Source organism: Pygocentrus nattereri, chromosome 20 (genome assembly GCF_015220715.1).
Source record: "Pygocentrus nattereri isolate fPygNat1 chromosome 20, fPygNat1.pri, whole genome shotgun sequence".
NCBI lineage: Eukaryota > Metazoa > Chordata > Actinopteri > Characiformes > Serrasalmidae > Pygocentrus > Pygocentrus nattereri.
Genome location: NC_051230.1, coordinates 28166663 through 28193041, shown reverse-complemented (window position 1 = coordinate 28193041; position 26379 = coordinate 28166663). Strand labels below are relative to the sequence as shown.

Genomic DNA, 26379 nt, shown 5'->3' with positions numbered 1-26379 from the left:
ATTTTTGTGAGATACTAAGTTAAAACTGAGAAACGTTTCAAGTGGTGCAGACAGGCTTCCATAGTAAACTACCTAGAGCGAGTTTCCCAGTTCAGGTCCTGGAGATCTACCACTTTGCTGCAGCCCTAATCTACAACACCTGAACCATGTACTGAAGGCCTGCAGGGACATCTTAACCTTAGTGCCAGGTGCGTTGGATGTGAATTTAGGGTGGTAGATCTCCAGGACCAGGAACACTGAGAGGAACCATCGTTTGAAAGAGGAGCCTGTTCTTTATTGAGAGCTTTAGGTTGAGCATGAATGATAGAAGCTGGTTTGGGGTGGCAGGGATGAGATGCACTTCTGGTGCTGGAGCCTCCAGATATCGCAGCCGGGTGATCAACACACATTTTCACTGTCTGTAGTGTTAACAAGTCACAGAAGCGAGTCAGTTTTCCTGAAGAAATTCCCTCGTTGCAATACTTGGTTCATTCGACGTGGGGGCGCCGTTGAGTCATCAGCCGTGATGGGCTTTTCCACCTGAGGGCGCCGATTGGCTCAGAGCGCCTGACGTCACCGCGCACTGACGTGCTTGTACACGGAGGCTGTGCTGAGAGGACACTGGTGGCAACGGACGGAGGCTGAATGAACCCTGCCTGTAAATTTCTTTGACACAAGCTTTGTGAGAACAGCCGAAACGCCGCATGTGTCGTGAATACAACGTGTGATTTTGTCTTTGGGAAGGAAGCGACTCGCTCTGTATGCAGCTATTTGGGTAGAAAACATTTGGCAGAGTCGCTAGCGTTAGCAAAACACGGCCAGTGTCAAGTGTTTTGCTCTGTCCGTCTTTTCTCCTGTGACATTTTCTTGTTCATTAAAGATAATCACCATTTACTGCTATTTTACCTCAGAGATTTGCCCTTAAATCGATTAAAACGTGACAAAGTGGAGAACTACGAGGAAAAGGAGGCTGAAGTTGGCTTCTTATTTTCCGGTCCACCTTAAATTATGCAGCAGCTACGTTCTGGCACCTGCACAGTCGCCAGTGAGTGCTGCGCCGTTTAAGGTGGAACGGATAGTGGGCATGTACATGCTGTACGTTGGGATATGATTTCTTTAAGATAAATAAATGAGCTGGCTCAAATGACGTTGCATGAGTGAGTTGTCAGTAAAAGTCTCTTGACCTTCAGCAGATGTTTGTGCTTTCATTAGAACTTTTATTATTAGTGTTACTGCTGTTGCTGTTATTGGTAGTGTGAGTTTAGCTTTTACTGTGTGAGTTGTGAGATGACAGACAGTCTAATCTATTTTGCTTATTTGTTCAGATAAAGACCATGAGCTGAAGGTTCAACCCACCGCACTCCTCCCTTCCCTCCCTCCCTCCACGATGAATGACAAGCTGGTGTTCCTTGGGCTGCTCTACTTCATCCAGGGCATCCCATATGGCCTGCAGTCATCCCTGCTGCCTGTGTACCTGCGCGGCGCCGGCCACTCCCTCACCCGCATCAGCCTGACCAAGGTGCTCTACTTCCCCTGGGTGCTCAAGGTTCTCTGGGCGCCCTTGGTGGACCGAACGGGCACCAAGCGGTGTTGGCTGGTGGCCACCGTGGCCGGGCTGGCCCTCACGTGCCTGGCTAGTGCCACTGTGGCACCTGAGTCACAGTACGCGGCGGTGGCGGGCTCCCTGCTAGCCATGAACGTGCTGGCCTCGGTGCAGGACATCGCGGTGGACGGGGCGGCCGTGCGCCTGCTGCGGGGGCAGGGTGAGCTGGGGCTGGGCAACACCGCTCAGGTGGTGGGCTACAAGGCCGGCTCTGTGTTTGCTGGAGGCGGGTTGCTCGCAGTCATTGACGTGGCTGGCTGGGGCTGGATGTTCACCCTGCTGGCCTGTGTCTACGGAGGGGTGGCACTGTTTGTGTGGGGTGCCCCCGTGCTGGACGGCGAGCTGGGCCGGGCGCAGGGCGAAACACGCAGGGGGTCCCGGGATGCTGTGCGCCCATGGAGGGTCTGGAGGAAGCTGATGGATGTGCCTGGAACACCGTGGACCATGCTGTATGTGCTTACCTATAAGCTTGGTGAGTAAGTGAACCCCCAGTGCATGCTTGGTACCAGGGCACATAGTGGCATCATATCTGAGCTGCAACTAAGGCCTGTTTCTGCAGGCCGTTAACACAAAATTTTGAATAATAAGCTGATCAAACCACTTAACCTTGTGCTGTTCCTTCTCACTTTGCCGCATCCTTCACTAGTTATGACTATATAACAAACTTTTATTTTTTATGTCATGACAAACAACAGGAGCCATATCGTTATAAATATCATCTCTACATCGCTTCTTATGTCATTCTAGAACTAGGTGGGCCTTGTCAAGACTTTTGCGGCTGCAGTTTTACAGAACAACCGTTCTATATTTCTAAATCTATCTCAGAAAGTGGCAGTTATATGCAGATATCCAGAGTATGATTGCATCAACTAACTGACATTAATGTTGACAAAAAAAAAGTTATGAACCATGTTTTATGTTAGTTGGCTTGATTTAAATTTACGACTTTGCAACAAAACACACACAGTTTGTGACCTGTGCCACAAAGCAGTTAGTGAGGAGTGCATGTGCACCAGTAGATGGGAGCTAACAATGCTAACAAGCAGCGCTTAAAATGATTAAGACCTTTATCATCAGTCGTTAGTAGAAAGGCAATAGCAGAAGGTGATACGCTGGTAGGAACATGCCACAAATAAGCCAGATAACACAACATACAAACAGTGTCAAACTCAAATTGTATCCCCTTACCTCAATGGCTGAGCCTGTAATCGCTCATTGTGTAGTTAGTTACACTTTGAGTTCATGTATTGTTGTTGAGGGAGCGGACGTAACATGGAAGGAACATGCTGTCTTTTCGGGTAATAATAGCCTTTACCCTTGGTTTAGCCTTTAGCATAACAGCTCACTAGCTGTATCACATCGCAGCGTGGTCTCGCAGCCTGTTGCCTCAACAAAGCTGTGAAATCCCCTGAAAACACCTGCCATTAAGAGCGTGATTTGTGTTATTGTAATAGAGTTGTTTTCATTTTAGTGCAACATCTCGTATTTATAGTTCAATAAGTAAATGTTATTTTTTATCAAGCTTAAAATGTTTATATGTGACACAGAATACAGCTTTTACCAAAATACAAAAAATCGTGGAATTGTGTAATTGGTAATTGTGTAAGTGGTATTGGTGCATTCTTAGTTAAAAAAACACTAATACACAAACTGCAGTACAGGGTTTTGCTGCATGGGCAAACATTTCTTTCATAGTAGAATTAAGAACTGATGGTGTTTTATATCTTGGGATTGTGTATTTATGAATGTTTTTTTGGATGCTAAGGTAAACCTTTTTTTAATAATAAGATTGACAATGGCATATTATTCTGGATGTCCATTTTAATAAGAAAGCTATTTAACAACTGCAGTAAATCTAAAATATTTTTACTGGGCGAATGAGTAAAAATGGAAATGATCCTTGCATTTTAAATTTGTTGAATGAAACATTATTGCCAACAAGTTTTAGCTCCCTAAAAAAAGAATCAGTTAATCAAAGTCATAATAGACCGGCTAATCGATATGTTTGTCTATATGTTGCTTGTTGCAGCTCTAATCCATGGCAGTCAGTGAAGGAGGCAGAGAGATGAAGTGCATAGAGATTCTGCTGAGATCTGTAACATAAAGAGCTTAAACAGCAGCTCCAACTGATCCAATGTCCATTATCGCAGAGCAATTCGAACCTCCTGAAACCGAAACCAAACGTTTTGTTGTCAGTTTCTCTTGGTTTATGGTATGTGGTGTATTCTATGTCCTGTATCGGGATGTAGTGCGCTGCGGCAGAGGAGGCCTGCGGTAATCTAACCCTAGACTGGTGATGGTAGCTCTTCACTCAAGACTTGTTTACTGTGACATTATACACATAACTTTGCTATTATATGTATACCTATACTTTCTTATCTCAAAACCCTGAGGAACATTGACTATTTAGCACACAGCCAGAAAAATGGCTTTAAAAGTTTAAAACAGCTTAAAGTTGGGGACATTTTAGCTTATATTCACTTAGAAAGTCAACAACACGTCATTTGATGGGGGGAGTTCAAACTTTTGCATACAACTCTATGAATCAAACTGAAAGGCATTGTTACTTGTGGTATTACTGTTAGTAGTGCTGCAGTTATCTGATGTAATAAACCAACCTATAACCTTTGTTATAACTTGTTGTTACCAACCTATTGCTTGTTATTTTATGTGCAGTCAGGTTTTTCATTTTACTTTACCTTTATTTTACCAGGGGTAGTGATTGAGATGAAAAACTCTTCTGCAAGTGAGTTCTAGCCAAGAAGGCAGCACACAACAACCAAAAAAAGAAAAAAAGGTGTAAGGAGGCCTCTCCAGACTGATTGGAATCAATGTTACCTGTTTACTCAAACACAAAAAAACAGAATCAGAGCCAAAAACAAAGTCCAAAAGTCAAAACATCAGAAAAGTTCATGAAACAGCAAAAGCACCAAAGGGAGATCGAAAAGTCCAAGAGTACAGAAAAGGGTCAAGTTAATCCAAAAACATCAAATGTCAAGAAACAAGGCTTGGTATGCAGGATAAACTGGCAATACTTCGCAATGAGCCAATGTACTGAAGATACTTATATATGAAGGTAAACAAGCTGCAGGTGAGAAGGGTCAAGGTTTAACTAAGAAGACCTCAGTATTCAGGTGAGGCCTCTGGTGGCGAAGGCAGGTATTACACCTGACAAACGGATTGAAAACAAGAGCAAACGTATCGATACAATTCTTCAACAGTTGGCTTAGTCAGTCAAGGAGATAAATTACTTTGTTTTATATCATAAAATATCATACCACAAATTTTACCTGCCAGAACAAGGATGGAGCGCTGTAACTAAAAGCTGTTTTGCCATATTCAGGCTGTACTATCGGAACATCCAATTGAAGTGCCACTGCAGTACTGAGAAAGACCCACCACACAAATAATACCTGTGTCTGTGGGGATCCTGACCACTGATGAACAGGGTAAAAGGGTGCTAACAAAGTATCAGAGAAACAGATGGACTACAGTCTGTAACTGCACAAAGTGCACCTATATTGTAAGTGGAGCTGATAAAATGGACAATGAGCGTAGAAACAAGGAGCTGTAGACTGAAGAATGGTTGTGGTTGGTTAGTGTAGTGGTTAACACCTCTGCCTTCTACGCTGTAGACTGGGGTTCAATCCCCACCTTGGCAAACACCCTACACTATACCAATAAGAGTCCTTGGGCAAGACTCCTAACACTGCCATGGCCTGCCTATGTAAAATGATCAAATTGTAAGTCGCTCTGGATAAGAGCGTCAGCCAAATGTCATGAATGTTAATAAAGTGGGTGAATATAAACCCAATTATGCCTCCATTTTCAGCAGGGATCAGGTGAGGTCAGGTGCCTCGTTCAACCTTACACTTTTGATACCACTTTGGTATTAGCAAGTTTCTGAATTGCAATTAAAATGTGCAGAATGGAGAACAAGCAAATGGTCATCTAATATCTGTGACCTGTAGCTTGCTGGCTAACTGGACCATGCATCTGAAACTTCCATGGTCGCACATGCTTCAGTTATGAGTCGGCGTAGTCATAATTGCGGACGCGGCGGAGCAATTTGTGCACCACTGTGAACTACAGTTGTGGGGAAATTTTGTGAATCTTGCTAACATATTAGCTTTTTATTCCTACATTTAAGATGGACCACTAGCCATTGTGCTCTCATAAATAAAGTTAATCGCTTATAGTGGGATCTAGCAACTAGTGGCCAACACAAGTAGGAAGCAGCTGCTATAAACAACAGTGTAATAACCCTTCACAACAGCAGTGTTAACAAATTGAGAAAAGCTACTGATCTACTTCCTGGGAGTTTTAACTGGGTCTTGGAGCAGGGAGGAGAGGTCAGTCACTTTATGGCCCAATCCCGTTTCTTCTTTTCACCCCTTCCCCTTGTTTTCGAGTATCGCCCAAACCCCTTGGAACTGAGTTACAAGGGTTGGTGGTTGAAATCTTGCCCTACGAATAAAAAGAACGTTGCTTCATTAACAGGTTACTAGTGATGCTCTGTAGGCGACCCGAACTGTCATCAGTGATAGCAGAGGAGGGTAAAGTTCAGCAACCTCACTGCTAGGCTTTAGTTACATTTAGGGTAGGGCTGGACAATAAAACGATAACGATAATCATTGTGATACTTTTCCTTGAAAGAGTGATAGGTTTTCTCCTGCAACGAAAGCGACACTACTCTGCTGTCGCCAGGAGAGGGCGCACGTCTGAGTTTTATGACATGATTAGAGAGGGAGGGGGCCACGAGAAAATGAGTCCCCAAATAAACTTTATCAACGGCTCAAACACAGAGTTACACATTCCCTGTTTGAGTGGAGCAACCGGCGATCTGCTCTCCTGTGACATAAGTCACACTCAAGTCTCAGGAGATAAGTGGCGTAAATGTATTGACCTCTTTCTGTAGATCCTAACAAGCTTTATCAGATAGACATCACGTCCTTTATTACAGCCCTGATTTAAACAAAAGTAAACTGAGGAAGCTGTGAGGCGTTGGAAAGCGGGAGAGCACCATCTTTCCAGGCTAGCTGTTTATAGCAGCTGGCTAACTTGAAGCAGCGCTCCGTCACTTGCACAGCACGGCAAATTGATGATACTTTGATCAAACAAGGCACAAGAACACCGCTTTCAGTTTAAACTTACCTAAAAGGAGGACTCAGTTTGTCTGGTGTTGATATATTGCGGTTCACCCCTCAAACTACTATTTGTAGTTTGTAGAGAAACCCCGTTGTTGCTAGCTGGCGTTTGAATACTATGATATGCTGTGACATGGCTGTGGTCGAGTGATCGCAGTACGGTGGAGTGATCCATCGCTGATGAACCGAGCCAGCTAATGTTTACTGTTCGTACGTTGACGTTGTTGAGAAACTAAACAGTTTAGCTCTGTTTTTGGCCACTTGTTTAGCATTTGTAACGGGAGAGCCAGCTAAAAACAATCCTTTCTTAAGTTATGACTATTATAAAAAAGTGAGGTTGTGCTTTTCCAGCTGATAAAAACAGGTAATGGGATACTTTCTCCCACTTTGTCATGACAGATTTGTGAAATGTTCCCCTTTTTTTTTGAGTGTTTGTCGTGTTCCACCCATAAAGGATGGTTTAAAACAGTAATTAACCACCCAAGAGCAAAAATCAGCCTTCAAACTTTAAAGAAATAATGATTTGACATTTATCGCGATATGTGTCGAATAATATGGATTTTGTTTATCGTGATAAAATTTTGGCCGTATTGCTCAGCTATAATTTAGGGCATTTTATGCTATCAAAGATGGGAGCGGGGGTGTATAAGATAATTATTTATTATCGCCCACCGCTAATTCTTTGGTAATATGAAGCTGAAGTCAGCTGTTCGCCAGCTTCTTGTTCGAATTTTCCCATTCCACCTTAAATGGAACTAGCTACTGAGATATTAACATGCTATTAACCCTAGATGTGAACGTGCAAAACAGAGGGCTAAGGGCTGATTGGTAGAGGAAAAGGGTAAAATGGGATTGGGCCTATGTGAGGTAGAGGATCGTGAGCAGCTGATGTTGGCCAATTTGATGTCACCTAAGCTAAATTTAGTTCCACTCAACTCAAATACAACACAAGAAAAAGTGTCAGAAAAGCCAGACTGCCAGATCATAATAAAAACACCACAAAAACTATAGATAATAGAAGAAAATCATAAAAACGAGTAGACAGGCTTTAAATAACCCAAACAGCTTTGCAATCAAACAGCTCTTTCCTCGCTTAATATACAGCCAGAGTTTTATTCTCTTCTGTAGATCGAAACACAGCATTATGTCTCTTTTTTGTCTCCTTTTCTGGCATTTCTGTTCATTTCTTTCAACATCTGGATGGAAACCAGGCTCCTGTTTGCTTGGCTTGCTTGTAGTCTTGGGTGCGGTTCCTTGCCTCACCACTAGATGGCTGTCTTCCCTTTAATTTATACTGTAACGGCACCTTCTATTATTGTAACAGAGTGTAAAGCTGAGAAGAGACACATGGCCTCTCGGACCTCTCAAGGTGCTGCTTTTCCGTTCTCTGCGTGTTCTCGTAAAGTGGAGTGCGCGTTTTGATCTGTTTTTTAAAAGTATACTTCAGAGTGTCTTCCCGTCACCAGAGGCTGTGCTGAAAGGGCCGATCTTAGTGAATGAGAGGATCTCCGTGAGCTGAATTTGGTGTTTTGGCAGCAGAAGGGGATTATGTAAGGATTAGCGTCTCTTTGTGTCTGTGGTGTTTTCATCAAAACCCCAAAATGGAAAATATGCGCCTGCAGTCTGTGCGTCTCTCCGCTAGCGTGTGGATAATGCCTGGATGAATTTGTTTGAAAACCTGTCCGTCTTTAGGGTGGGAGCGTGAGTGGGTGTAAGTTTGGAGTGTTTGTATTCATGAGAGACGGAAAAAGAGACAGGCAGAGGAAAAGGAGAGAGAGAGTAAATCAGAGGTGGTGCAGTAATCTGATAAGCTCTAGACAACGAAAGCAGGCAGGACATTAAGTGTCCAGGACCCCTGGACACTTAATCTGTCTTATGGTGCTTTTCTTCATCATCTCCATCTCCACCATTGCTAACCAACACTGCTTCACTCGGCTTTGTGTTCTTTGTTGTTTTTATGTGATATTGTAATATTATAAAAAGCTGTTCATTGTATGGAATCTCTAATCTAATCTAACTACACTGTCTGGTCAAAAGTATGTGGATACCTCACCATCACACTTACATTAAGTTTGAACATCCCACCATCCACAAAGCCATGTGCTTATTCAAACTTAGTTGCTTTTGATTGCTAAAAGCAGTTCCCAAGCTACATGTACTTGGCTTAATATCACCACTTATCCTGAAGACAGTGTTGAATAATGTAAGCTGTCATTCAAATATCAGCTTTGCACTCTTGCAAATTGCGATGTAAAAACAATTAGTCTTAATCCTCATATACGTAATTCAAAAGTGAAAATAGCCTTCAAACCATTTTTGTGTGAAACGGCATAACCAAATATAAAGGAACGCCGACATATTTTGGCCAACAGTGATGATCTTGGTCTTGTTTGAAAGGTAACACTCAAGTTTGTTTACCCAAATGGTCGGAATAATTGTATGAAGCTGGAATGAAGGAGTTTATTTCCACCTGACTCCTAGGCCTCTTTTCCACTGTTAGGCCAAATGGTTCTCAGGGCCGCACTGGGCCATTCTGCACTAGTCTGGACTTGTGAGATCTGTTATGTCTGGTTTCTTTTTCCATCTGTTGTGTCGCTAAATCGAAACCAGGATTACTGAAGAAAACTACACAAACTTTCTGTCACATCAACACCAATTTGTGCTCTCAGATATGAGTCTTTATCCTCTAAGTGGGTGGTGTTAATCATTGGTTTGCTACAACCCACCGTGTGCTCGTGTTAGCTTAGCCTAGCAGGCTACAGCTTGAAGCACTACAAAACATTTGGTCACTCAATTTTTCCAACACTAATCAGTTGGCTTTACTTTCGCTATTAAAGGCTTTAGCATCTGTACATAGGACAGCAGGGCAGTTAGTCAAATTGAACCCATACTGAGGTGATTGGATTACTTTAGCAAAGTTAGCTAGGAGAAAGGAGTCAGGTAGCATTAGCTTAGTATCAGCTTTCTGTTCCTCTAACCTCAGCAACTTGACTTTGCTTCCTCGGTTTATCATTAGAATCTAAATGTCTCTCAGTAAACCTTTTGTTAGTCAGAATCGAACCTGTTCTGTGGTGAGCAAAGCTGGCAGCATGCTACTCTCTCCTGGTTAATACTGGATACTTTTTAAATCCCACAAATGGGGAAATTCCACCTCTGCATTTAACCCATCCGTGAAGTGAAACACCACATACACACACACTAGGGGGTAGTGAGCACACTTGCCCGGAGCGGTGGGCAGCCCTATGCATGGCGCCCGGGGAGCAATCGGGGGTTAGGTGTCTTGATCAAGGACATCTCAGTCATGGGCTGTTGGCACTGGGGATCGAACCGGCAACCTTCCGGTCACAGGGCCAGTTCCCTAACTTCCAGCCCACGACAGCAGCAGCATTTAACAACTAGAAATTGGTGTTAAATTGAAACTTTGATGTTTATTGAATGGTCGACTTAAAATCGTCCACTGCTCTCACTTTATGTTAATGCTGCTACATGCAGTGGAAGAACACTGACATAAATATAGAACCAATCAGCGAATAGCTGTGTCATTACATCATTCCACCGAACAGTTTTCTGACTCCGGCTAAGCGTTCTGTACCCTCCATGCTTAGAACTGCTCGGTGGAAAGGAGGCCCTGGGTATCTAGATTGAGCTCGGACTCTAACCGTGTTATCAAGACCATGTTTTGGATTTTAATGGCTTTGTAGATAGCGGCAAGGCTTTGAAGGTAAGGGCCCACAGATTGGTTGATTGGATAGTGAACCAGCTGGTAATGGGGACCACCCAGGTCACCTCAGCGACAATGTTCCTATTAAAGTGAGGTTTTAAATGAGCATTTTTGCTTGCAAAGCAACACCTGGTCTGGACTGGTTTGTATATACCTTATTTCTTGTTTGATAAACATATTTCCATTATTCTGGCCACAAGATGTATTGGCTCTAGTGGCCAGTGCACATCTGTCCACCTCTGGTTAGTTCATTATTTTTGATTACAGATACAGCATGCCAAATAAAATTTGCAAGAATCTTGCAATTGTACAAAAATTGTACAAGAATAATGGTGAAATTATAGATTTTTACATTATGATACATTCTGAATCATTTCGTCAGGGTCAGAATTTTACTCCCCTCGACTTTACTGAGCTTAGCACCAAAAAAAAAAAAACTAAAATCTTGCTAAACAGTTTAATTTTCCTGCACAGAATTCAAAGCATCCTCCCCAAATTGCAGCTGTCGTGTTTTGGGTCTTACTTGACTTTTGAGCTGACAGTTTAAAAGATCAGTTGATCAATTGGAGTATAATTCTTTTGACTTAAATCTCAGAGGGAGGGAGGGACGGGAGGATTATCCGCACTTTTTTCTCGCATCATTAAGACATCAAGCCGACTGCTGCCTCTCTCTGGCCGGCCAATGAAAAGCCTTGGTGTGTTTGACCCCTGCAGTAGTGGAGGCAAAATCCATGAGGGGGAACTGTGCATGTTTTGGAGAAATCGGTCTAGGAACTGTTCTGCTCTTATGGTGATCTGGTGACCTCATATGAGGTCAGTGTAGATATCCAAACTAATCTGAGTAAAGCAGCTGATGTAGGATCAGCTTCTCTTTTCTTATGGAAGCTATTGGTGTAGAAGAGGTTAGGTTCAAGTTTGCATGGCGTTATTTTGTACTTTTAAAATATCAGGCAGCTTTAAACAGTAAAGCAACAATGTAAAATCAATGGACATGTGTGATGTGGTCCATTTGGGAGGCAGCAACCTAAGTCGGCAGTGTTTCTGTGCTCCTGAGACAAAGGCTGCCCCATCCGGAAGGCAGCCTACGTTAGGTGCCTTATTTAGGCAGCATCACGTGTCCTTCTAAACAAAGGCAATCCTGTAATGCTTTTCGAAAAGCATGGTGGACAGAGTGGTCATTTCTGCTGATAAATGTGTTTACAAAGTTATTTTTTTGTCTCTTACTGAGACAAACACTGTTTTAAAGCAATAAAAAGGCTGGGGTTTTCTGCTTCGTGTTGTGCCTAATAACACCCTTCCCCGTGGTAAAATCGCAGTAATGTACAGCCTCTCATGGCTTATTGCTTTACTAACATGGAACTCATTAGCTATAGAGGAGTTAGACTAATCAGAAGCAACTGAACATCCATGTGCTTTCACAACACCATCACAACACCATTTTGGGGTGCTATGCTCAGCTCTTTTACAACATTATTATTTTATTAATTTATTTTTACAAATTCTTCTGTTTTTTTTCTCCAAATGTTCCTTCTTGGAAGTTTTTTATGTGTGTAAAACCAAAAATACCATCATAAATGCTTATAAGTGTCTTGACCCTCGCCTTTACATGAGATGGGGTTGTGGGAAAGAGCATCATGCTGGGATGGAGGGGGTTGGGATGAGGGCAGGTGTGGATCTTCTCAGGGAAGAGTCCAGGTGGAGCCTATACAGTCTGAGGTGAGAGGAGATAAGAGTGTGGGGGTGAAGATGGTCAAGCTGGGAGCAGTAAGGCCTGCCCTAGTGTTCTCTTTCTCTCTCTGTCAGTAGAGAGAGCCTGATGCTGACCCCCCTCCGACCAACCCCCTGGAGCCTGGAGAGTTGAAGGGGCTGGGAATCTAGTGGTGATGTTGGAAATGGGGGTGGGGTAGATGGGGGCAAATATTTTTCAGAGGCAACCAGGAGGACTACTGGGAGGCTGTGGGGGGGATGAATTAATGACGAGCTACCACATGGTGTGCTCCATGAGCAAGAGATGGAGAAAGAATGAGGCAGAAGGCAGGTGTGAGAGGATGAGCAGAGCTGGAGAAAGAGCTGAGTTGACCAACATGTTTACTCTTCACCAGTTCGTTGTGCTGTGCAGGTGCAGGTGTGTATTGACTGGGCTTCTGGTTGACTTCAGGTTCAGGTATATCAGCGCACAGACCTGCCAGTCACTGTCTGAGGTGATGGATGGGTGTGAGAGGACCCTCATATTCTCACTCTTCTCTCACTCTCCTCTCACCTTCCTCTCACTCTCCTCTCACTCTCCTCTCACTCTCCTCTTGTTCTCCCATGTTAGTGTGGTGGGAGGAGAGTACACAGCAGCACAGTGACCTACATCAACTGTTCACCTACAGGGGGATTCACAGGCTTTGAGTCCGCCAGAGTGAACCAGACGTTCAGGATCAAACTGAGTCATCACTACTGACCTTCACCTACGCTGACCCCCAGATCATCTGCTTAGTTATATTCTTTCTTTATTTCCCCTCTCTGCCTCTCTGTTTTCCTTCTGTCTTTCTCTCTGGTCCCTCTGGTTCCTCACTTTCTCTTTCTGTCTCTATTTCCCATTTCTTTCTTTCTTTCTTTTTTTTTTCTTTCTTTTTCCTTGTGACATTCACAATGTTGTGCAGTTTTCTTTATTATTGATGACTGCAATATGTTCAGAGAAGAGCCATCCATGGCATAGTTTATCATGATACCAATATCATGTCATTTTAACCTTCTGAGTAGTGTACGACTACATTCCTCAGGTTTATTTAGTCCATCATGAGGAGCTCAGATCTGTAACTGGACAGTCGTCAGTGGGAAAAACCCAAAAACAGAGCAACTAAAAATCATCTCTCTGTTTCTCCATCAGGCTTCATAATACAGTCCTGTGAGTCAGAGCGTCATCCTCCGCCGGCTCGGAAACAGCTCAAAAACACTCTTACGTAAACTTATTGTGTCTCTTATTTGTCAGAGAGAGCCTCTCATCAGGATGTAAGCAGTAATGTATGATCTTGTTTTTATGTCTTTTATGTTATTCTCTTATTGCCATCGTTCCCTCTCTCTCTTTCACTCTCTCCCTCTCTCCTGCACTCTCTCTCTCCGTATTTCCTGTTTTTCTTTATTGCTCTGTTCTCCATTAGCTATCATTACCTTCTCTCTCTCTATCTCCCCCTCTCTTGCCTCTTTCGTCGTCCCCTTCCAGCCCCCCCCGAACTCAAACCCCCGTCTCTGTGTTTGTGGATGTCTAATGAAATCCCAGCTGAAATGGACAATTGTTGCTCGGAGATTATTTATAGAAATGAATAATCAGCCTTGTTGTTTGTTTGCAGTCCCCGCTTAAAAAAATAATTAGTTTGAAGCAGCATAGCAGAAAAAAAAGAAACCAAAACACTCAGAATGGAGGAAGAGCAAGAGCAGACTGAGCGCTTTAAACGCCATATGCAGAGCCCAGCTCGAGGTTCCCGCAGTGGTGTCTCCTTTGAATCATACCTCTGGCACTGATGGGGCTGAGCTGATACCGAGATAATGGATATTGAAGGGAGAAGTAAATGAAATGAACTGTAACAAATCTAGCCTAAGAAAGTACACGCTCAGACAGGAGTAGGCCATTATGGCAAACATATAACATTACAGTTCTCTTCATTAGGGCGGCTACAACTAATGAATATTATCATAATCAATTAGTCGATCCATTATGACTACGATTAATCGATTAGTTCAGATGCAAAAACTATTAGGTACTTGTCTGGCAATCATGTTTCATTCAGGCAGTTAAAATACCAGGATTATTCTTCCTTTATTTAAAAAAAAAATAGTCTAAAATGGTCTAAAAAGGCCTTTTTGTAGTAGCACAGAAAGAGATATTCCGCATCGCTCCTGAAAACTCTGTTTTTGAAGGAAAACACAACAAAGGAACAACAAGTCTTGAGTGACATCTCATTCTTAATCCATAGGTATTAATATGATGTTGGCCCACCCTTTGCAGCTATAACAGCTTCAACTCTTCTGGGAAGGCTTTCCACAAGGTTTAGGAGTGTGTTTATGTGTATTTTTGACCGTTCTTCCAGAAGCGCATTTGTGAGGTCAGACACTGATGTTGGACGAGAAGGCCTGGCTCACAGTCTCTGCTCTAATTCATCCCAAAGGTGTTCTATCGGGTTGAGGTCAGGACTCTGTGCAGGTCATTAAGAGTTCCTTTCACTGGAACTAAGAGGCTGAGCCCAACTCCTGAAAAACAACCCCACACCATAATCCCTCCTCCACCAAACTTTACACTTGGCACAATGCAGGCAGACTAGTACCATTCTCCTGGCAACCGTCAAACCAAGACTTTGTACCATTGTAGTGCGAGATGTAGAAGCGTGATTCAGTCCAGTGGCGGCGCTTTACACCACTGCATTCGATGCTTTGCATTGCGTTTGGTGATGTAAGGCTTGAATGCGGCTGCTCAGCAGTGGAAACACATTCCATGAGGCTCTCTACGCTTTTCTTGAGCTAATCTGAAGGCCACATGAAGTTTGGAGGTCTGTAGCGATTGACTCTGCAGAAAGTTGGCGAACTCTGTGCACTGTATGCCTCAGCATCCGCTGACCCTGCTCTGCCATTTTACGTGGCCTACCAGTTTGTGTTGCTGTCGTTCCCAATCGCTTCCACCTTATAATACCACTGACAATTGACTGTGGAATATTTAGTAGCGAGGAAATTTCATAACTGCACAGGTGGCATCCTATCTCATTACCACGCTGGAAATCACTGAGCTCCTGAGAGCGACCCATTCTTTCACAAATGTTTGTAGAAGCAGTCTGCAGGCCTAATGCTTAGTTTTATACACTTGGTTTATTCAGGTGTTCTAATCACTTTTAGAACACCTGAATTAAATGATTTGGATGGGTGACTGAATAAATTTGGCAATATAGTGTATATACCTCTGCTTGCAAACAAAGGAGTTTAACCCATCCGTGCTGTGGAACATCCGCATATGTGCACACTAGTAAACAGATACACACCAGGGGGCACTCAGCACATTTGCCCGGAGCGGTGGGCAGCCTTATCCACAGCATAAAAGCTTGGTCCATGAACAGCACAATGATTTTGAACAACTTGGCACATTAATACAGCTTTTAGTTGATGTGCATGGTTAAGCCCTATTACAACAGCTTCATTCAGCCTATCAGATTTCAGATGTGGAACTGTGTGTTTTATAACATTCACTAACTACTGTGAATTAAGTAGTAATTAGCATGAATTAGTTTCACTTCACGGATGGGTTAAATGCGGAGGTGGAATTTCCCCGGTTATGGGATCAAAAAAGTATCACTTAACTTAAAACCTAGTTTGGGACACTGCACAGTTTTGTGTTTTGTATTTTTTTGTCTTTTTTTTTTTTTAACAAAACCCTAAAGTCTTAGATTCTGTGCAGTCTCAGCCACTAAAATGTCATTCGATAATTATTTCTACACGCTATATTTGTGAGTTACCCCATAAAATCACAGTAGCACCAAGTAGTACCGCTAGCTTAAATTTAGCTTAACTGCGAAAACATTTAAACTGTAGTATTGAAAGAACTTGCCGAAACCCTTTTGACCCCAATTCTTTTGCTTGTGCGTTTTTATCATTTATACTCCACCGAAGAAAAGGGTTACATTTTTTGTATTTTTATACAGCCTGTATCATCTGTATCTGCTGAATAAAATTAATAGCATTATAAACTAAATAACGTGGTAACCCTTTTCCAGCACTGTGCAAGGACGCACTTACCTTGACTTTAACCGAAGTCGGTAAAAAGCAGAATGTGGACTACATATCACATGATGTCATGAATAAGGATGGAAACAGATCTGTATACAAAAAATATTGAACATGCATTGTGCATGGAAAGGGTACACGATTGCTAGAAGTTTTTGCTGTAGGTGTACATAGGAGGTAAACGACCCACAGTGTCAGACTTGAGCTTTTATTTTTTTGTGCTGTTTCTCTAATTTCAAGGGGAAAATATAGCCTTAAGCGGGAATGAGTGGGTCCAAGAACACATCAGCACAGTAAGTCCTTATGCAGGTTGAGCCAGTTAGGCCTAACAAGGCCCAATGCAGTTTGGTTCTTATTTATAGGTAGAGAGAAAAAATTTCAGAGTCAGAGTTTATTATAAGTTCATTTTTTTATATAGTTATTGGGGTTCAGGCTGTTTTGAATTTTTTAACACCAAGTACATGAGCATCAGGTGAAAACCTTAGTTTCATAAAAGTAGGTTTCGCACATTATGTAATTAGTGCGCTTACAGTTGAAGGGGTGAAGAAGCAGTGAAGAAACAAGTGGAATTTAAAAAGTGCCCAAAATGTTCAAGCACTGAGCTCCCCAAAGAACCGCAGCAGAACTTGGCTTATCCAGCATTTATCAGCATAAGCACTGAAGTCTCTTTGGTCTAATATGAAATGCTAAGGCATTTCGATTGAGAGATGGGAGCAATAACAAAGAACAGAATGAAATGAACCACAAAAAAGGAATAAACAACTATAAAAAGTAGGAATCCTTACAACCCACAAGAAAGTGTAATTTGAAACTGCTTAGAAAAGAACAAATGCATCAAAACCTGACAAAGGTACGCGAAACCGAGTGAACAGTATCGATTTGCTGTGAAGCAGTGCTTCTTGCCCGAAAGCGAAGGCAAGGCGACATTTTAAAAACACAACAGACTGACTGCTTGAGTCGTCATGCCTAAATGAGGGTGGAAAACAGAAAGAGAGAGAGGGGGAGAGAGACAGAGATTTGCTGAATATGAACAATAAATCCCTCGTCTTTGTTTCGTGTTTTTGCTTTTATCGACGGATCCTTTTACACGTTTCAGTGCCACCACCTCACACAGTCACTCCGCAGAGAGTGGAGGAAAAAAATGTTGAAAGAAAAACCCGTCAAAGCGCTCACGTGGCGCTGTCAGCATTCTGGCGGGAAATTTGGCGTGTGCGTCTGTCGAACGACTTTCTCTCTTTTTTTTTTTTTTTTTTTGATTTGCTTTTCTGTTTTTTGTTTTGTGCCGCTCTTCTCGCTAGTCAGTCTCAGAGCTGTCAGTCACACAGAAGCCAGGCTCCATAAATAATGCCGGTGCCATTAAATAATACACGGCGGCGGCCTAAACCGAAGCTGCAGTGACGGTCTCTTTCGCGCTCATCATAACACGCGACTGAAGAACAGTGGGGTTGGATGTTTCCTCTGATGGGGTTTTATTTTCCTCTCAACTGTCTGAATTAAAGTGACAAATTCTTTGTCTCCAGAAGAGCAAGGATGGGTTTGATCTCATTAGTGGCATCACTGAGGAAAGTGGCTTTGGGTTTTTGCCTACTGCTTGGTAGATGCATACCTGTTCTTGTCCAGGGGGGGATATTTCACAAATTATGCAACTCACAGGACTTGGATCATTTAAGACAATATAGAAGACTGTCCAATAGGAGTGTCTTACCTCAGTGGATTCTCTTGACAGTCTTTGCTCAAGCTAGCAGAGAATTCGTATAATGGGTTAGGTTTGGGAAAAGCTATTCAATATACCATTGATAGATGGCCACCTTTAGTGATCACCAATTGACAGTAGTATCTTTTGGGAGTGTTTTTAAGAGGGTTGTCCATGCTGGCAGCCTGGTAATTAGAATAGAGCCACTTTCTTACAATGGCAGATATCACATGGAAATCTACATCAGCCATCATTGTTCAATTACGCTTTTTCGGCTGAGATCCGATCTTTCTACCATATTAGTTCACATTCTGTTGACTCAAATCTGCCATTAATATATATGGACAAAAGTATTGGGACATCTACACATTATACCTACAGGAGCATTAATGAAATCCCATTCTTAAATCCATAAGCATGAATGTGGAGTTAATCCCCTCTTTGAAGCTAGAACAGCTTCCACTTTTCTGGGAAGCTTTCTACAAGATTTTGGAGAGTATCTGTGGGAATTTTTGCCCATTCATCTAGAAGAGCATTTGTGAGGTCACACCCTGATGTTGGACGAGAGGGCCTGGCTTACAGTCTCTCTTGTAGTTCATCTCAAAGGTGTTCTGTAAGGTTGAGGTCAGGACTCCTGACTTCCACACCAAACTCACCCAGCCATACCTTTATGGACCTTGCTTTGTGCACTGGGGCTCAGTCGTGCTGGAGCAGAAAAGAGGTTTCCCAAACTATTCCCCCCAATTTTTTTTTTGTTTAGGAAGAATTAAAGAGACTTATCGCAATGGCAGCATCTCATTACAGTACCAAGCTCAAATTTAGTGAGCTCTTTAGAACAAAACATTCTTTCGTAAATGTGTGTGAAGGCAGACTGCATGGCTGGATGCTTGACTTTATGAATGAAGCACCTGAATTCAGTGATTGAGAGGTGTGTTCCAATACTTTTTGTCCATATAGCGTACCTCTCAGGTGTTGATTGACCGGTGAAAGTGACTGGGTTTCCTTGAAGGTGACAGTGTCATTAGGCTTTATTGTAGCAATCACTGCCATGTGAGCATAGTATTGGTTTTACTTCATCTTTCCCATCATATCCAGTCAATTTAATAAAGCAAGAGTTCTCGTTTAACTCTTCAAAACAGACACCCACCATGAAAACTCCTAACCTAGACTAAAAATGTAATTTAAAAAAACGTATGAAGTGTTTTTTTTTTTTAATGATTTTCTTTTACGTTTGTGTTCAGGTGAGCAGGGAGCCATCACCATGTTCCCGCTGTTCCTTCTGGACCATCACATGACTGCGCGTGAGCTGGGAATGTGGAATGGTGTGGTTGCCATGGCTTTCAGCATCTGCGGCTCCTCTGCTGGAGGCTTCTTACTCTCCCGCTACAGGTAACGTTTTTTTCCTTTGCCGTTACAGTTGCCATAATCAGACCCATTAGTGGCTGGATGAATATAATTTCTGCATTAGTGTCTTTCCATCAGTCCGTCTGTCGATGGGAGCCAGAAGAGACCTGAGTTGAACACTTTTTTCTCCACTGTGATCAGCATAGCTTATTACCACCTTAAGAATAGACTGTATAGTGAATTGCATATGGTAGTAATGGCTACTGTTACAACAACTCTGCATCGTCATAGCTTATATCATAATATTTACAGTCTGTAATAGCAGAAATACAGAGTGCATCTGTATGGTAAGTGGAGCTGATAAAATGGGCATTAAATGTAGATACAAGCAGATCTCCAGTGTGTGGTGCTAATTACGGTGCTTATGTTGGGGCTGCCCAACAAATATTTGCCAACTTGTTGAAGGGAGCATAAATCATCGCAACCATTTCAGAACTACACAGTACTGCACAAACGTACAACACATAATGAAATTTACTTCCTATCTTATTAGTTGTTTATGTATAATATACTATACAGTCAGAGATGTCAACACAGCAAAAAACAGCCTCAACTGAACATGCGTCATAATAGTGATCCTTACAAAATGAAAAATATATTGTTAAGTAAATAAATGAGAAATAATTGCTTACAATGTACTTAGTAATGTACATATTGTGATTACTATATTAGTAGTACTAATAAGTAAACCAGCTCCTTGCATTATTGTGGAGCTTTTACTTCAAATATTACAGCTAAGTTTTACTTAATTATATTATCATATAATTTTCTGTACTGTTAGGGATAATTTCTTGTCTGGAGTATTAGGAGTATTAATACAGGAGAATTAATACCCACAAGAGTATTAATACCCGCACCCCCCCACTTCAACCACATGCCATGCCCCCCGAACCTGCTTACTTTGGGCTTTTTTGTTATAACAAACTCTCGTTTGTATTTGCTGTAATCCGCCAACATCCACCGATGAACCTTGTGACAGATCTCTATTACTTTAAACCCCTAATCTGAAGGCTTATTTACTTGTCTCATGGTTCATTATAGCTACAGGAAGCTCCTTCATCTTGTGCCTAACAACACTCTTTAATGTGGTAAAATCACTCCTGCACTTGCTTTTATAAAACAATGGCAAATAACAATGTGTTACACCAATAAATAATTGAAATTACAATTATAATAGTAATAGTAATAGTAATAAACAGTAAGCAAAAAGCTTGGTCCATGAACAGCACAATGATTTTGAACAACTTGGCACATTAATACAGCAGTGAGTTGATGTGCATGGTTAGATGTAAATCAAGCCCTATTACAACAGCTTCATTCAGCCTATCAGATTTCAGATGTGGAACTGTGTGTTTTATAACATTCACTAACTACTCTGAATTAAGTAGTAATTAGCATGAATTATACAGTATCCACTATGAAACTTATATTGTTATGGAAGAGAGGAAGTAATCCTTTAAAACCTAGTTTGGGACACTGCACAGTTTTGTATTTTTTATTTTTTTTAAACAGAACCCTAAAATCTTAGATTCTGTGCAGTCTCAGCCACTAAAATGTCATTCGATAATTATTTCTACACACTATATTTGTTATTTTACTCTCGTTTGTATTTGCTGTAATTCACTCCCCCGATATAGGTGCGCTAACCTCGTGACGTGGCGGATCAGCCATCAGACCCATCGCACCTACATGTACCTAAAAGCAAAATAAATGTTTCAATGTGGCAAAGTAAATGCCTTGTGACACTCATGTGAATCATTTTACATTACATTTACAGCATTTGGCAGGCGCTATTATCCAGAGCGACTTACAATTTGATCATTTTACATAGGTAGGTGAAGGTAGTGTTAGGAGTCTTGCCCAAGAGCTCTCATTGGTATAGTGTAGCTTACCCAGCTGGGGATTGAACCCCAGTCTACAGCGTAGAAGGCAGAGGTGTTATCCACTACACTATACCAACCACTACCCAATAAACCCAATCACACAAACATCTTGTGATGTCACTGTTGACAAGCGAGCAGCACTACAGCCAAAAAATAACACCAAAAAAACAAAAACAAAGCATATCAGCTTGGCTGTGCTACTAACATTATTGTCAGCATCACTTTATTAGCTAATTACAATGTACAGGTCAGCTGAAATTAAAGCCAAAACAGAGGCTGAGGCACTGGTTAAAAAGCCAAAAGAATTGTAGTGGAAAAGCCATAATACCTGCTTGCAAAGAGACTGATTACCCGCAATGATTGTGATACTCCGAAATGAATCCCGCCCACAAATTGTTTAGTAGGTCACACGGGACCCTTGGTGAATCCGCCTTGTCCAGACCTCTGTTTTGATGCCATAAAGTGTTGGTCAAGCCTGTGGATAAAATGACAGACAGTCCAGTGTCTCCAGAAGAGGACAGGGCCATGAGCTGATCTAAAATAGCTCAGGTGTGCCTTTAATTTTAGACTGGAACACCTCATGGAGATCACTCATGTGTCGCTGGCTACATTTTCTCCACAAGGGGGCGCTGTTTTCAGTCAAATAGCTTTTATGTTTCATGAAGTGTTTCAAATATGCCCAGCAGAGTATCAGTACACTTCGATGCTGTATTACCAACCCTCGAATAAACTGTATAGTGAATTGCATAAAGCAGCAAATGCTACTGTTACAACAAATCTGCATCATCATAATTACATAATGATTAGTCTGTTCTATCTGTAGAACGTCTTTTCTTTGTTTTTATTTCGCACAGTAGTGAATATAATTTTACATTTTTTTGTGCTGCTTGTTTTATTTCAAAATAATTTATTGTTTGTATCGTCATTGTGATATCCATTCGTTTTATCCGACATCGCAGTGTGTGTCCATATCGTACAGCCCTAGACTGCAATGTCGGTTCAGGTGAAAGTTAAAAGATAACAGCAAATTATATTAGTTTTTCTCTTTTTTTCTGTTTACCTCTTCTTGCTCTCTTTCTGGTTATCTTGTTTGTCTCTTCTCATCTGATTATCCCGTAAACACAAGTCTGGTTCTTTCTGTTCCTCTGTCATTTTTTTCTTGTTTTTCTTTATATATGTGTATGTGTGCGTGTTCCTGGCTGGTCCAGCCCTCAGGAGAAAGCGAGAAAGTAATGGAAGTAAACACAGCTCTGTCAGGGAGGTGTGAGTTGTGAGTGCAGAGACAGATGGAGAAAAAGAAAGTGTGTGTAAATGGAGCTGAATCTCTTACAAGCTGGACATATTCTGTTATACTGGCCACTAGTGTGGGTTGGCCAGTGTATGCTTTTCCTGGATCAGTGTAGAAAGTGCCCACTGCTGAGGCACAGTGTTCAGAGAGCAGTGATCACATGACCAAGCTATTCCAGATGAAGTTACCTTTGCAGAAAGATGTCAAGTGAAGAAAAGAATGCCGTAGCTTTGTTTACTGTTTGATGCCACCATTTACTCCTTCACCAACCGCCTCTAAATCAGGGATCTCCACTTGAAAGCTTTGAGGGCCACAGCCACTACTCAAGATGGGTAGATAGATAGATACTTTATTGATCCTGAAGGAAATTACATAGTTCAGCTACATGACTGACAGCCCCTACCTCATGCCTGTTGGGAAGTTTTTGGCTTTTGAGTTTTGGTTCATCTCAGTAGTTCTTCCTCATGCTCTTAGAGCGTTACTCCTTTTAAGTCTTGGGTTCTCCCTCATGCTCTTGAGGAGATTCTTCTTTTGAGTTTTGGTTCCTCTCAGTGGTTCTTCTTCCTGCTCTTAAGGTGTTTCTCCGTTTGTGTCTGGGTTCCTCTTGGTTGTTCTTCCTCATGCTCTTAAGGAGTTCCTCCTTTTGAGGCTTGTTTTTTTTTCCTTTTGAGTCTTGGTTCCTCTCAGTGGTTCTTCCTCTGGACGATAGGGAGTTTCTCTTGCCACTGTTGTGCTGGACCCACATGTTGGGAAAGTTGCTTTGGAATGATATCTGTTGTAATAGGTGGTATATAAAATGCTGTTGCTGTTTTTACTTCATGAGAAAAACTATTCATTTTCATATTGTGAAACCATCTTATATTCATATTGGGTTTTTACTGTTATAACAGTAGTTACAGTATTTAATAATTATAGTTATTATTTACTTGTAGCTCCTTGAATCAAGAAGTGAAGTGAAAAAGAGCAGATTCTAAACCTTTAATATATGTGAGATTTGTAAGTAGAAGAGGAGATATTTTATTATAATGTGAATTCATAGCCTTTTTGTCATAATTTATTTTTCATCTTTTGAAATAATAATAAACAGAACTGCAGATTTGAACCTATTGATACAGATTAGAAATGAAATATAAATGCAACCTATTACGTTTTAGCAGAACAATATTATATCGTTAATGTTTAATTCAATGATTATATTTTATTTATCTATGTTTACTTCCCACTGCATTTCTTCTAAAAATAAGTGCTCATTTTACTGTTTCTGGTCTTTCACATCTCCTTAAAGTTCACATTTGCCCTGTACCATCATTCCCTGGGTGGGTTGCTTTGCATTTTGCTGCTAGGCAGAAAGCCACTTTTCATACACTTAACACCCCATTCATGTTAGATTACATAAGCCCCCACACCTGCCCCCTCTCGTACTATAGGTGTGGCCCTTAGCCATGTGATGTAATGCAGTTCTGTTAATGCGCTGAACCTGACGCTTGTTTTTGTGCAAGATATAGAGCAAAAACATAACAATTCTTAAAGCACGAAATGTTTTCATACCGTACCAGTCAAAAGTCAAAACTTACTCACAGAAGACTTTTTTATTTTTAATATTTTAGAATAGTAGTGAGCATATCGAAACTGTGAAATAATATGTATGAAAAGAGTTAACCCTTAAGATAAATCATCTGGAAAACCATAGCAACAGCCTAACAGCACCTTAGCAACCACTTGGCTTAACAATAGCAATGCCCAAACAACTTAACAACCACCTGGGGATTTCTTAGCAACTGCTATGTCAAGCAAACTTAGTTTGTTCACAGACTTTCCCTTATAGTTTTATCCATTTATTTAAGTTGGCCTGAGGAATCCTTATAAACTTACTGTTACTTAACACTGAAAATTGAAACACTTTCGAGTCAGAGCCACACAACCTAAAAGCATGCCTATGCTTTTGAAGCGATCAGACATATAGTTTTTGTAAAGCATTCATTCATCTTTGTCAAACCATCTTCAAATTTTTTTTTATGTATTTCCTTTCCTTTCTAGATTCAAGATTTGGCATTTCTTGTGGAGTCCCTCAAGGTTTAGTTTTAGGGCCTTTGCTTTTCTCTTTGTATGTGCTACCTCTAAGTGATCTAAATTTTTAAGGCTCTAAATGTTCTTAAAGCGCCAGCTTTCACAGAATGTCTATGTTCCAGCATGTGATCTTAGATCTGTAGATACTGGCCTTCTGCAAATACCTCCAGTAAAATACAGAAAACATGGAGAGACTCTTCCAGTTACTCTGCTTCTAAACTGTGGAACTCAACTCCACCTTTTATTAGACAGTCAAGCACAGTGCTCACCTCTAAAAACTCTCTTTAACTCAGCATTTAATAAAAAAACTGTCTCGTGGTATTTATCTTTTAATTTGATCTGTCATTTTCTAATGTGATTCTAAATGAATACTTATAATCTTTTGCATTACTGTTAAACTTTATCACCTGTCTGTAAAGCACTCTACGTTGCCACCGTCATTAAAAGTGCTATATTAATACAAATTATTATTATTATTGTTATTATTATTACTATTATTATCTGTGGCCTTTTACCCATCATTTTCTTTTTTTTATATATATATATTTATTTATACGATTTTCATATTATATGCTTCCATAATGTTAACAATGATTCAGCATTTTTAAAGACAAAAATAAAAAATAAATAAAAATAAAATAAAATAACAGACACAATAAAAAGCAAGGGGCACAGTACAGTAGGCAAACATCCTCAGAATCAACTGAGCAGTGGTAATAAATAAGATGGATTAAATAATAGGTAAATAAAGCAGCTACGGTGAAACACCTAGTGGTTATGCGCATTGGCTAAGTACTCCAAAAAAGGGTTCCATATTTTACAAAACTTTTCCAAACTACCAGACAACACATGCCTCTCAACATGCAACACATTTACTACTTCTGTCAGCCACATATTAAACGTAGGTGGGATGGACGACTTCCAAAGCCTTAAAATGATCTTCTTAGCAACTATCATACCATATGTTATAGCAGATTGTATACAATTATCAAAATTTTGAAATGCCATGGAATAACCACACAAAGCCATTTCAGGGTCAGGAGACAACATTAGACCATATACTTCCCTATAAAATCCAAATATATTACCCCAATAGGAATCAAGTTTAGGACACATCCAAAAAAGATGAGCAAGCGAACCCTCTGCTTCTTTACATCTGTCACATAATGGCATCACCCATCATTTTCTTTCAAAAATAGTTTGTTTCCAAGTGTGGCATTGCTGTTTTGCTGGTGCATGTTATCTATTGCAACTTGTCCTCAAACCTCAGAACTCGACACATTTGAAGTGTGTGTGCAGATTAATCACACATGTCTTGGTTCTTGGACCAATTTTGTACATTTATTGAAAAACACGTCCGGTTAGGTGCGTCCAGACTTTAGACTGGTACTGTAGACTTTAGACTTGACCCGCAATCTTATGGTAAAATGAAGGGTTGACCGTCGGATATACTGGACTTTTTCCACCTTTTCTTTTTTTTCTGTTAGGAAATGGAAACCTGTGCAGATTACCTGCTAATAGAAGGAGGCAGTGTGTCTTCTGTCCGATTCTGTTTGATGAGAAGTGTAAAGTAATTTGTATCTATCTATCTATCTATCTATCTATCTATCTATCTATCTATCTATCTATCTCTCTCTCTCTCTCTCTCTCTCTCTCTCCCCCCGAATGGAGGGAGAAGGTGTGTTTCACACAGTCGTTCATTCAGTCCTTTGCTTCCCACAGATTCGGTTTCTGCTGTTGTCCGTTCAGGGCTGCTAAAAGCTAATTTGGACACTTATCCCGGCCCCCATCTGAAGCGCTTGAGTGGCCAAAGACTGACCCCCTCCAAATACGCCGATGGCCA

General features: G+C 41.2%; 1 protein-coding gene across 4 annotated transcripts in view; it reads left to right on the top strand.

The window, feature by feature from the left end:
- The first annotated feature begins 569 nt into the window (after positions 1–569).
- Positions 570–26379, top strand: part of mfsd3 (major facilitator superfamily domain containing 3) — a 51327-nt gene continuing 25517 nt past the window's right edge. The window contains exons 1-3 of one of the 4 annotated variants that reach the window (XM_017716691.2): positions 570–637; positions 1305–2054; positions 19136–19283. In XM_017716691.2, coding sequence (XP_017572180.1) covers positions 625–637; positions 1305–2054; positions 19136–19283 — 911 coding nt within the window. In that variant the 5' untranslated portion in view covers positions 570–624. The other 3 variants (XM_017716693.2, XM_017716692.2, XM_017716694.2) reach the window with 3 other exon arrangements.